A 13,902-nucleotide genomic window follows, 5' to 3' on the forward strand; every position below is an offset into this window, starting at 1 on the left:
CGCCAGATAGCTTCAGAATTCTAGCTGAGAATTAGGCTGGAAATAAGAGTTTCGAACCTTAAATTGGACTTTGTCCTTTTGGCTCAGTAAAAATTGAGTTAATTTGCAGCCTTGGGTGCCTGACTGGAATGACAACAGACAGTAGGATCTGACGATGTTCTTGAATTAAGTTTTTTTTTTTTCCCCCTTATGGATTCATGGGGGCAGAAGCTTTTATTTTTCTCTCTTGCTCTTATCCTTACAGAGCCAGCTGAACATGTTACATTCAGCAGCAGTAGCTACTGAATCTACGGTTATGTTATCCCCTGGAATCTTCTATCTTCATTTCAATCCCATCCTCTATTATTGATTGTAATTTACCAATAAAGCTTAATTTTGGGGGAAAAAAAATACATGCAGTGTTTTGTTAGCAAACCTGGCAACTTTATCCATCCCTGGAAGATGTAACAGATATTACAGGACACGGAAGTAAGAGAAGGTGGTATTTCTCAAGCATGTATCCACAGATCACCCTAGGGGAACCCCGCTTACATTTTAGGGGACTTGAGGAGACAGGGATCTTTTGGTCTTGGTCCTGTTCCACAAGAAAAAGCAGACTGAGACGTGTTTGCAGTGATTTGTAGGATTTGCCAAACAGGGTGCTGCATCAGAATAGCCTGGAATCTAGTGCAGAGCCCATATTAAACCTCCAAAGGGAAAGGGGTTTCCTCTTCATTTAGAGTCTGCCCGGTGCAGTCCCATTGTAAAGTATCTAATAGGATAATACCGGGACTCTCCAGAAATATAAGTAACTCATTGGTTAAATTTCATTCTTCACCTTTCCCCCCCCTCCTTCCTGAGTGAGCTCATTCCCCCCTCCCGTTTTTTTTTTTTTTTTTTTTTTTTTTTAAACCCAGTGATTTAAAATGCTAGAAGGAAAAGCAACTGAAGTCTTAACTTTCAGATGCTGAATTCTCAGCTAATTGAAATTACTGGGCACAATGCTATATATAGCCAATGAAGAGATTTTGAGCTCTCACTCAGTGCCTTCAAGACATGTCGTTTTGTAGTCAGAGAAAACAGAGATCAATGCATTTTCAAACTGACAGAGGGAACGGATGCTCCTTAGTAGCACATGCCCAGGATCGTGTGTGTGGGGCTTGCGCTGTGCTGAGAAGCTGAATACCGGTCCATATGCTCCTTATTTACTGCAATGTTCTTTGCATGTTACTGTGCACTCCGGACTAACGTGAAGGTAAGAGGAGGCGAGCCGGCAACTGGGCACAATATACATGTTAAACCAGCTGCAGAAAATGTCTACCTTGTGTAGCTTCAGGACTTTTCGGATTGCTGGCTGAGCAGGCAGATTATTACAGGTGGTTGCAAGGGCTTTGTTTTATTGTTGCCGAGCAGCCTCGCTGGGGGAGCATGTTGGAACGCTGCTGGGAAGTGACCTTCAGGTTTAACTATTTGTAATTCAGGTTCACGCTCACACTTGGGGGGTGGAGTTGGGGGAGGAAAAGATGACAATTATTTAGGTAGGCCAGAACCAAGAAATCAGAGAAGGTTAAAAAAAGCTATTATACAGCATGATTTAAATTAAGATTAAAGTCTTCCTCTGAAAAAGTGCTGTGAGCTGCCTGTGCTCGTGCAGCTTAATTGAGTAAGCGCTGGGGATTAAATTTAGTGGCTATTATGGCATTAGAATATGATCTGTGGGATATCTGACCATCCTGTTCATATAAACAAATTGTTATCATTGGAAGTTGGTGGTACTGATCGTACGGATCCTCGTCTCTGGGTGGGCTGGTTGCTGGGGCTGCGTGGGCGCCCCTGCCCCAGTGTTGTCACCCCGCTGACATTCACTTGCGGTAGCTAATGAGCCTCCAAAGTTGAGCCTAAGTTTCGGAGATTTACCCCTTGTCAGGAAGGACGGCATTATTGTTGGAGAGGTTTTCTGACACTGTTCATTCAGCACTGAGCCAGACAGACAGGCCAGCTGTGGAATTCCTGTTGCATAATTTAAGTGAATTACATCCTCTGATAGCTTTGTGAACTTGTATATCTTATTGAAGGAAGCCCAAAAGGAAAGTTGATTGCCTTTCAGGGAAAATAAATAAATAAATAAGGACACTTAAGTCTTAATACCTAAAACAAGAATCTTAAAAAAAAAAAAAAATGTCAACGTAAACTGTTTCCCCCTTTTCACTGGGGCAGTATTTTAATGTGTCTGGGCAGGAAAGTTTTGTTTTCTGTGTTTACAAGTTTTATCAAAGAGCTCCCTGTTGCTCACTCTTTTGTAAGCCTTTTTGTTTTCTATTTGAATTTCAAACAGGTAGTATTTGTGTTTTGGTGACCAATTCTTTTACAACTATAGCCTGGCAACATTCTGTGGGTGATTTTGCAGAGTTCTGCAGAATTTACTTTTCACTACTTTTAAGATTAACTCCAGCAATCAATTTTTCCCTGTACATATGATGGATATGTAAAAGAGATGGAAAGAGATATTTAAAAACCTAGAATGTGCTCAAATGTCAGCTTGGATTTCTCCATCATCAACTCCTATTCCTATTATGGGGTATGGCATGCACTGTTTTGTAAGCTCAATGAATTGTAAATGTTTTCCCTCCTCATCTTTTTCTCATCTTTTTTGAAGGAGAAAAGTGGTTCCCCACTCCCAGAGAAATCTTCATACATATTTTAGATTAAGATATAACATTTGTTTTGATAGTCCATTGCCATATCCCAGAAGTGCAGGAAAACCTGAGTCCAAAGTTCCTTTAATATGGGTTTTGGGAAATCCATCTTTTTTTTTTTTTTTTTAAACTCTTGACTACTATTAGTGTGGTCTATACGGGTTGTCCTGTAATTTTTTTCTCACTTAAACTCATAAGCAAAGAAATGAAAGAATTTTACAAATAGTATCTTAATTCAGATGACTTTTAGATAATAAATTCTTAGTACTTTGGCTAGTCTGTACTGAGAAACAAAAGCTTCAGTAGAAGCTCAGAACATGCATGTTGCCACATACAATACATAAAACCTTGCTTTGAGTTGTTGAACTTCAACTTTACATATGCTTAAGTCCTTTCAATAATTAGTTCGTGCACCTTCTTTCATCATTTTCTTTTAGGGTTATCTTTTCCTTCTGAGATAATAAGGTTTGTGAAAAGTTTACATTTCACTTGTGGTCTGATGTTCCATCAAGTTGGTACAATGAAGTCTTATTTGATAATTTTATTTTTTATTTTTGTTTTATTTCATATTACCTTTTAAAGTATTTGATTTTATTTCTATTGTGCCTTGAATTACTTACTTGCTTGGTTCTGGTAAAGTCCCTTTCATAGTGTATAGCTTCTTATATTTCCATGATATAACATGATTGGTGTTACAGTGACCCAAAACTTTAAGGTGGTTAAGATTCAATAAATAGAAACACCTCTTATTTATTTTTTTTCTGCACAAAATTAGTCTTAAATGTCACAATCTTTTGTTTTACAATGATTGTTTTGCTAACTGGACATTTATAATATAGTATAGTCAAAAGAATTTTTTGAAAGTGGAACATTTTATTATATTTCTTATGTGTTTTTATGTAACACGGGCATTAATCCTGTGCTGTGGGTATACGCTATGTATGTGTGTCTCTATTTCTAGTATGTATGGACTGTGTATGTATCTATAGTACACACTATACACACACATACGATTAAGAATTCTCAGAATGTGACTCACAGGTCACCATTCATTCATTCATCTATCAAAAAATTTTGAAGGACAACTGTGATTTATGCACTGGGCTAGAGTCTGGGAAACTAAGATTGATAGAAAACAATCCTTACTTTCAAGAAGTTTCCAGTCTTGGAAAGGCCATAGACATACAAACAAGCAAGTAGTTTGAAATATTACAGGACTAGTAATGGAAGTCTATGTGGGGCATTGTAGGAACAAAACAAAACAGAACACTGGCCAATTTTACACGGGCTGATCAAGAAAGGTTTCACTATGAAGTCACCTTTGAGTTGAATCTTGAAAGAGCTAATGGAGTTTTGCCAAGCAGCCTAGAGCGAGGAAGTCATGCCAGGTAGAGGTAATGGCAAAAACATAGTACTGAGAAGTAAAACACTTTGGAGAGCTGCAAATAGTTTGCAGTGGATGGGGCATAGGGTCTTACAAGGCTGAACAGTGAATTAATAGGGCAAAACAAAGAAATGGGAGCTAAAGCCGGTGCTGTGAGAGTGGACTGAGTGATCATCACAGTCTAACACCTTAGAAGTTGTGTTCTTTTGCCACCCATGTCTGGAAGGAGAGCTTTCTAATGAAGGAAAAGAAATGAAAACTTCTAAACAAAGGGTATTATTTATATTCTGTGGATTTGTTGTTGTTGTTGTTAGCTTTAAGTTTGAGTTCAATAAACATTCATATTCTATGTGCTTAACTTTGTCTTTTAAATTTTTAAAGAATATGATTAGAACAACTTAATTTGAGACAGCTCAAGGAAAAAGGAGCAATGGGATCATTATAAAGATGTATAATAACTCATCATCTCAAATAGTTTATGTTGTACAAAATGTACCTCTTTGATAAGAAAATATATAAGAAATTTGTTGTACCAGATGTACATATCATCTTGTCCTTAAAAATGGCTCTATTTTTGAAAGTAATGATATTGATAATAACTTACATCCAGGTGATATCTTGTGCCTTTCTAAGTAGCTTTATGTTCCTCATCTCATTATTTCCCCCTTTTATCCTGCTGCTGTAAACATAGATATATACTCACAAACCCACAGTCTCTGAAATATGAATATGAATGGCAAATATTAGATCCATTTCACAGATAAGAAAGTTAAGATAGAGAAAGGAAATGGCCAGTCCCTCTTTTCCACAGGGTATCAGAAGCAGACCTAATGTAGGGCTTAGACCTCTTGACCCAGTTTACTGCTTTCCTTCTCATTCTACTATATCCTGCCACCTACCTCATAGATTCAAGAATTCTCTTCTTTTTTTGAAATTCCTTAATAGTAAATATAAGAACTTTTCAGAAAAAGAGTGTATCAAAATGATTTTAAAGGAGTTGGGATTCCAAAAGAACTATATCTGAGTCAATCTTTCCCACTGATTGCATAGAAACTTTTTTGCACAAAAAATTTTTGATCTACCTGAAGTTCAATAATAATAATATAATAAGAAGAAGAATTATATAAGCCAAGGGTTGTAAGTACTGTAAAAGAGTCTCAGAATATAATAAATACTCAATCAATTTAATTCATAACTGATAAAGTTGAAGCCACTGGATAGGGGTAAGACTTCAAACTTGCTTTCAGTAAAAATATGTCAAGAAATTCCAGGAATTGAGCCCAATTAAAAGAAATTTGTAATTAATGAGAACCATTCAGGTATAATATCCCTCTCTCACCACTATCACTATGGTGATCGTGACTACTATACATGCACACATGAGCTTGTAAACTCCACAGAAACAACGATTTCAGTTTGTTTTGTTCAAGTCTCTGTATCATCAGCACCAGGAACAATGCCAAGTACATAGTACATGCTGAATAAATATTTGTTCGATGATTGCATTAACTGAATACCAGATTTCTCTTTATTCCTCAGCTTTTCCCCAGATTAATTTATCTTAATGCTTTTTAAGGTTTTTTTTTTTTTTTTTTTTTTTTTTTTTTTTTTTTTAGAGAAAGGAAGAAAGAAAACCATAGACTTTAAAGTCATATAGGCTTTTGGAATTAAATACTAGATTTGGCAATCACAAACACTTGTTTTCAGTCACTCTCACAGATCTGCACAGCCAGGTCATATAGCTAAGTTGGAGGGAATCAATAATTCAAACTAAAACAATTTATTGGATGCCTAACCACTCTACAATTCAGACATTCATCATGCTTATTTCTACTAGGTTTACTCAGTGAAGTCATTCTTTTCTAAACACTGCACCCTTTTCTGCCCTGAGCATTTGCTAAAATTGTTTCCCACAATGGGAGTCACTTCTATGTAGGGTCATGCTTGTCTAAATTCTGTTCTTCCTTTAAGAAATAGAACAGAGTATCTATCTTACAAGAGGCTGATACAGCCACATAACTCCCTTACTTTATCCCTTCTTAGATTTAGAATCAAAATGAGTTCAATTTTTACATCATTCATGGCAATAAATCTTATATTGCCTTATGCCATCACTTTGCCATTAATATCTTACATTGCTAGGTAATTTTTATTATGTTTGGGTATTGCCCTCACTGCAATTAGATTTTAAGCATTTTGAGGACAGGAGCTAAATACTATTTTGTTCATTTTTTCCCCTTGTAGTTTTTTTGTAGGAATTTTTAAAAAATGATGGATAGACAGATTGAAGGGGGAACTTGCAGAAACTCTTCCTCCTTATGCTACTGATGCCTACTCTCAGCTAGATTTCATGATACATCCCACATATTGATGCTTTTAATAAACACATTATTTTGTTGTAGGCAGGGCCTGGAGTCATGAATCAGAATGTGTGGACAGTTTGTGTAACACCTATGGCTCATCCAAATCAGGAGTGGTCCCTCTGAGGGTTTCAGTGGAATAATTATCTCTTTTAGGAGGCCAATAATATATTAGTCCCTCACTGGGCCTTTGTATTATGGCCTCCAAATGGTGTGCACCTGCTCAGTATGTTAGGTTTATAATACCTAAAGCCTACTCAATGTATTGGATTTATAATTTCTAATGAGGCTCTTTAAGACAAAACTTTAAAAAATAGTACAAGGAATTAATTGATAAAGAATAAACTAGAACCACAAACAATAGCAATGATAGCTACAATTTGTTAAGCTCTTAGTGTAAGGCCTGGACTCACCAATAACTTTGCACATATTTTTTCAAAGTGCTTTCCAGTGACCTATGATAAAAGAATCATCCTCATGAAGTTTAGGGAACAAAGTTTGCCTGATGTCACACAAATATTAAGTGCCTCTGAAGATAGCTTCAGGTCTGTTCTACTATAAACCCTTTAAAAACCTTCCTAAATAGGCAGTGTAGTGTACAATTATAACCACTGTATCACAGATGCTTCAAATCTTTTTTAATAAGGTAAGGAATTAGCTAAATAGTAAAATTATGTATGTTTTGTGTAGTATGACCTTACCATTCCTTTTCTTTGCTTCCTTCTAGTAAATGGTAGGAAGAGTCAGGATATGAGGCTTTGTTCTGATTCTACATTCAATCAGTCACCAAATATTTAATGAGCATCAATTATGTGTCAGGCACTGATCTAGTTGCTAAAAATACAGGGTGGAATAAAATAAACAATAATCAGACAATAATCCTTATCCTTATGGAATTTAAATACTAATAAGGTGAATGGGCAGTAAAAAGGTGAAGTAAAATCCGTAGTGTAGGGGCACTTGGTTGGCTCAGTCAGTTAAGTGTGCAACTCCTGTTTTTGGCTCAGTTCATGATCTTATGGGTCATGTGATGGTTCACATAATCTCAAGTGTTGCTCCACACTCAGCGTGGAGTCTGCTTAAATTTCTCTCTCCCTCTCCCTTTGCCCCTCCCTTGACTCGTGCACACACACTCTCTCTCTCTCTAAAAATAAATAAATAAAAATCTTACAAAAAAACTAAAGTGCATAGTCTATAATGACAAATGTTAAAAAGAAAAAAGAATAAAACATGGAAAAAACATCAGAAATGTGAATGTGGAAAGGTGTTGAGATTACAGTTTTACACAGAGTGTTTAGTGAGAGTCTCTTGAGGATGATGACTTTTGAGTAAAGACCTCAAGGATGTGAAGGGATTAGCCATGTAGGAGATGGTATCAGAAAGTGCAAAGGCCCTGAGGTGGGAGCCAGTCCAGCATTTGAAGGAATGTCTAAGAAGCCAGTGTGGCTTGCAAGAGAAAGAGCAAGAGTAAGCAACTCATGTAGGGCTTTGTAGGTTAGGCCTCTTCTCTTGGTGAGATGGGAAGCCAGAGAGGCTTCAGGAGAGGAGGACTTTGATTTGACCAATTTCTTCACAAGGTCATTCCGGGTGCTGTGTTGAAAAGAGACTAAGAGGGCAAGGGCCAGAGCAGAGAAACTAGTTAGAAGTTCCTGCAGTAATCCAGGTGAGAAATGTTACCAGCTTGGATCAGGTTATACCAGTTGAGACTAGAGACAAGTTATCTAGTTCTGTATGCAATTTTACTTTTGGATATTTATCTTTGTTTTTCCTGCCCTATTACTGAGATCTCCTCAGCTCTGGGGTCCTGGCTCTCAGCTCTTCTATACTTAACCGGTATTAATTAGAGAAGAATGCTTTCCTATATGGTTGCCATTGCAGTTTTACTGCTCTTTAATCCTCTAAACATTTTGAAGGGTAGTCACTCAAAATTTATGTCATACATGTACATTCAAGATTTCATTTTATTTTTGGCTTCAGATCTTTTGATCTTCAGGGGGCTATATAAATTCTGAAATGAGTCTACTCAAAGCTACTTGAGGGCAGGAAGCATGTCTTGTATGCATTTATATCCCATTGCTTTGCATGTGGCAAATGATCAATAAATGTTTTGCTAAATGAATAATTGAATGAAATCATTTAAAAAGTTGGACATATTTTACAGAGTGTGCCTTTGGATTAGACATGGTACCACCAAATGAGAATACATACACAACAGGGAGAATTGGTTTTGCTTTCAACAAATTTCCTATCTAATGACAAATTATCGCCTTTTTTATGACAGTATTTCTCCAACATCAGAATCTCTAGGGAAGAAGCCTGGGAATCTGGAAATTATGCTAGATAATTCTTCTCATAAGACAAGATTGGAAAACACTGCCTTATGGCTTCTGTTTGGAATTACAGCAGTGAATCAACAAGTTTGTTGAGAAATTATATGCTAATATTTGTGTAAGTAACATATATATCCCAAGTTTTTCCAATTTTTTGGACTGCAACCCATAGTAGAAATATAAATTAAAAATTGCAGCTAAAAAGTATATAAGTTTCACAAAGCAATACTTAACTTTCCCAAAAGCTATGCATTCTGGCATTTTCTATTTTATTTTCTACCTTTTAAAATTTTGTTTCATTTTTATAATTTTGATCAGGATTTTCTAGATATATTTTAATCAGAAAAAATAGTTGAGGAATAATACAGTTCGTACTGACCCATTTAAAACCTGTATCTTTATTTATCCTTAATGAGTTTGAATGGATACCGAATGGGTTATAACTCACAATTTGAAAAACACTATAACGTGTTCCCTGCTTTAAGGAACATACAATCTCAATTAGCAGTATGCATCGGGGAGATGATGAATTACAATAGTCGGCAAACACCAAGAGGGAAATGTGTGAAAGCCTTACACTGAACACAGGCTAGGTATGCATATAGCCTGGTCCGTTTACTCATTTGAGTGTACTCATTTGAGAATTCATAGTTCAGTACTACTTCCCTGGCCCTGGCCCTGTCCTTTGAGACTTAGCCTGTCCACTAACATACTTCAGTATGCCTAATAGCAATAGCTAATGTTTATGGAGTATTAGTGATATGATGGCAGGCACTGTTCAAAGTTCTTCACTCATTTAATCTTCACAATAATTTAAAGAGAAGGTTTTTCTTATTAAATGCATTTTACAGGTGAAGGGACTGAGTTACAGAGGTTTAGTTGTCCAGGGCCTCACGGCAAATAACTGGTATGAGGATAAATGGCAGATACAGGAACCAATGCTGAGGATAAGACAGTACCTGGAAGAAAACCTCTCTTACTCTTTTTTTTGTTTTTTTAAAGATTTTTAAATTTATTTATTTGACAGACAGAGATCACAAGTAGGCAGAGAGGCAGGCAGAAAGAGAGGGGGAAGCAGCCTCCTCGCTGAGCAGAGAACCCGATGTGGGGCTCGATCCCAGGATCCTGAGATCATGACCTGAGCAGAAGGCAGAGGCCCAACCCACTGAGCCACCCAGGCACCCCAAAACTCTCTTACTCTTGATCCTTGCCCTGGTGCTTAGTACCTTGGCTTCTGATTCTCTTCACCAAAGGGCGGCTTTGCATATCTTTAATTTCGATGACTCTGTTAGGCTGTTCTCTGGCTTGTTGATTTAGCATCTGATCAGATCTCAGTTCCCCCTGATTTGGGTATGTCATAGTTTCTTCCATTACCTACTTCCCAGAAGAATTCCCATGAGCCTGGTGAACTATACTCTAGGGGTGACTCTAGGGGTGCTTGCTCTAAAGAGACAGTCATAACCAATTGACCCTTTGCAAGAGGACAATTTGCTCAACTCTGCTCTTGTTATTAGTGCAGTAAATAAGGTAATAAAACTCTCCAGGATGAATTGGTATTGCTAGGAGAACCTAGCTCTTGAGAATTGAAAAGGGAAAGATGAACAATAAAACAAAGATATTTGGCCCTGGGAAGGTCTGGCCCTAAATATTTATGAAATGTAAACTAGATTTTTTTCTTTTTGTGTAGGCTCATAAAGGACTTTGACACTTTCAACTGAAAGAAGCTGAGGGAATGTCTTTCTTTAAGATGAAAGATGAATAGGAGACAAATTTTGAGTCATGTTTTATTTATTTTCTAATGGGTGCACTGAGATTTACATATTCTTTAAAAAGGCATACATAGATTTATTTACTTGGTTTTTAAGGCTGTACCTAGATTTGAAGAGGAAAATGAGACCACAGGGTATGTAGTGAAACTGGAATGGAGAGATTTGGGTAGGTTTCTGGAGCAGATCCCTGAGTCTTGCTGGAGAAACTAAAGGAGCCCTTTGCACTTATGTTGGATGTTTAGTCAAGTAATTTATAATCTGTACTCTTTCAAACTCATGGGAAAAGTAAACATAAAAATCAGTTTTGAATGGGTCAGTATGAATTATATCTCAACTATTTTCATGATAATGAAAAACAGTAGATGCTCATTATAACAAATGTATAAAGTCCAAAGGAGAAAAAATTTATACTTGCTCATAGTCTTGTCACTCATATATAAAATCTCTGTATTCTTTTCATTTTAAAAATATATGTGTGTGTGTGTATAGATGAATGTATATGTGTTTTGTGTATAATACATGTAGGATCAAGATATATTAATTTTATCCCGTGTTTTCATTTAATACCATGTTATAAGGACATTCTCACATCATTAATAATTCTTCATAAATATCTTTTTTAATGGCTGCATACCAGGGAAACTTTTTTGAAAAGTAAATAAATAAAGGTAGGTGGGAACAGAAAGCATTGTTTTTCTCAGACCATTACTTTTCAGCAGAGGATAGAAAGCTTTCAAGTATAACCTTGAAATAGCTTTGAAATGAGATTCAGTTTGGAAAAAAATATACGGTGAGTCTGAGTTTCAAAAGTGTCATTGCCGTTCTACTTCAAACAGGGAAACTATGATACTTAATGCAAGTATGTTCCTTTAGCTAGTCCCCTAACACAGTCTCTACACTCACCCCACCAAATAATCGCTTTGAGCTGTATGTGTGTGTGTGTGTGGCGGGGTGTCTGTCTGTCTGTCTTATTATTTTAAACAGAAGCCAACCAGACAACTTCCTTATTATCACTATTCTCCTAGGCATTTAGAGCAGAAACGTGCAATCAGTTTTAACACTCCAGCCCCCATAGAAATCTAATCAGCGCCAATCCTGTAGAGTCTACCTCTGAGTGATTTCTCCTACCTCTTGACTCTTTCTATCTCTTTCTTCCTCAGTGAAGACTCTCATTACCTCTCAATGTAGGCACTGACTCTCTCTGTTTCCCCTTCAAATTTATCCTTCCCACCGTGTCACCAAACTTATTTTTCTAAAACACAGATAAAAAGTGTTTCCCAATGCCATGAAAATTCTCACTTTATGCTATGGCCTTCACCACCTTTCCATCATTACCTCTGCTAGACTCCACTTACATGCAACATATACAGCCAGAATCCAGTCCAACCATGTATCCATCCATTGCTCATGCCACAGCAGAGATGTAGGAAAAAATGGATATTTGGTAGAAGACCTAGGTTTGAAATTAATCATCTCCACTTGCAAAATAGTCTATAATACTTCTGGGTGAGTAAATCAGTTTTTCTGATGTTTAATTTCTGGATGTTCTAATTGAAGTTGATAATATTATCATCAACCTAGTAGCATGAACATGACTTTGGACAGATAAATCCTAAGTGGTATGCAGGATCCATTCAGAATATGTTGAATATTTCAAGAAAGCTAGTGAAGAGTCAATGGAAGCAGTGAACAGCATTAGCTTTAAACTTGGTAGTTTTATGCACATGTGTAGCTAACAATTCCCTTACAGTATATTTTGAATCCAGGGGACATGGCCTAAGAAAAAATTCCTTTATTCAATCTTGGAATTCATGAGATAGTGACTGTAAACAATATTTAGTCTATCATTGAGAAGGTGAGAAAAATCACCTTCAGTATTTGCAGATATCTGTCTCCCAGCCAAGATCTCTACATGAGCTACAGCCTCAGTCAGGTAAGTAAAATACCCTCAAAATTTCTTGGTAAACCAATCACGAAATTTGCATAATTATTTTCTTAGTGGGCAAATATCTCTAATCCTGAAAAGATTTTGATCAATTATAGAATAATGAAGGAAATTAAGCTTTTAAATTAATATCTTTGTTATATAATAATACACATATTTGGTAGTGCATGTGTTTGTATTTTTAAAGAGAATTTGTTAGATTAAAATATTTAACAAATTCACTTTTAGAATGTCAAAGAATTAATTTTAACTTGAGATTTAAGATGAGAAATAGAATCTTACCATTTGCACTGTAGTAGAAAATAGAAGAGAGCTTAAAACTCCTCATGTTTTGGTATAATTTTCAGATGTAAAATAATTATTTAAATACTTGGGAAGGTTTGTTACTCTGATAAAGTACAATTAGGGAAAGCTTTAAAAGGAAATTTAATATATTAAATTTATAAATGCAGGTTAAAATATACAAGGGGAATTTAATTAAGTCATAAGAACTTCCTTAACTGTGATTGTAGAAATCTTGCTAGATTTATAAATAGAACAGTAAATTATATATTGAACTTAAGAAGTTAAGTAAAAATATTGACTTTATAATTTATAATTTAAAAAATTAAATATTAATATTGCAAACCAAAAGAGCTCCAAATAATCTTTTTCCAAAAATAAAAGATTACCTAAAACACACACATTGGACACTGTAGGACTGTTACAAGGCATGAATAGAATAATGTATATGAAAAACTGTAAATTCTGAAACACTATAAAAACATTTGTCATCATTTTTCCTTCTAATTGGTTTTGATCAGTCTCTTACTTTAGATTTGAAAAGTATTTACCTTTTCTCTCCCTTACATAGTAGTTATCCAGTCATTCAAGACCCTTCAGTTAGTATCTTCTCCTAGGTAGACCTTCACTGTTTCCTGTCCTCCAGTATTTTGTATTACTTTGTATTGTTAGTATAATACTTGTTAGACTTTGTATTACTAGTGTAGCACTTTGTCTTACCAGTGTAACATATGTATACACCTAATATTAGAGATGTTTAGTCTTTACTCATGTTTCTCTTCTAGAGTGGACTCTGAATCTTCAGGTTACATTTTTTTTTAAGCAAACATTAATTGAATCTCCCTTATGTACTAAACACTATATTCTTACAAGCGATAGAGCCATTATTAAGAAAGGATATCTATGTCTGTGTTTAGTAGATAATGAGTTATTGGATTTAAATTGAAATAAAAAACATTCTGTCCAAAGAAAATTCTATAATAAAATTTTTAGAAAAGCAATTGATTAGTTCAAAAAATTCCGTTAATGTAATTAGCGAATAAGAAAAATTCAAAATACATTAAAGAAAAATCGAGACTTCATCAGCATAGTGAAAAGCACTCACTTTCCCTTTTAGGTCTAAAACACTGTTTTAGTTCAGATAAACAAGTTAAAGG

At 35.6% G+C, this 13,902-nt stretch overlaps 1 protein-coding gene across 10 annotated transcripts in view; it reads left to right on the forward strand.

Moving 5' to 3' along the window:
- Positions 1-13,902, forward strand: part of DLG2 (discs large MAGUK scaffold protein 2) — a 2,052,576-nt gene that overhangs the window by 681,055 nt on the left and 1,357,619 nt on the right. For 2 of the 10 annotated variants that reach the window (XM_044258411.1, XM_044258412.1), the window contains exon 1: positions 907-1,234. The exons of the other annotated variants lie outside the window; for them this stretch is intronic. In XM_044258411.1, the coding sequence (XP_044114346.1) occupies positions 1,193-1,234 (42 nt within the window). In that variant the 5' untranslated portion in view covers positions 907-1,192. Of the gene's footprint in view, positions 1-906; positions 1,235-13,902 lie in introns of those variants that run through there. 10 annotated transcript variants of the gene reach the window in all.

The sequence above is a fragment of the Neovison vison genome, chromosome 7 (assembly GCF_020171115.1).
Source record: "Neovison vison isolate M4711 chromosome 7, ASM_NN_V1, whole genome shotgun sequence".
In the NCBI taxonomy this organism is placed as follows: domain Eukaryota; kingdom Metazoa; phylum Chordata; class Mammalia; order Carnivora; family Mustelidae; genus Neogale; species Neogale vison.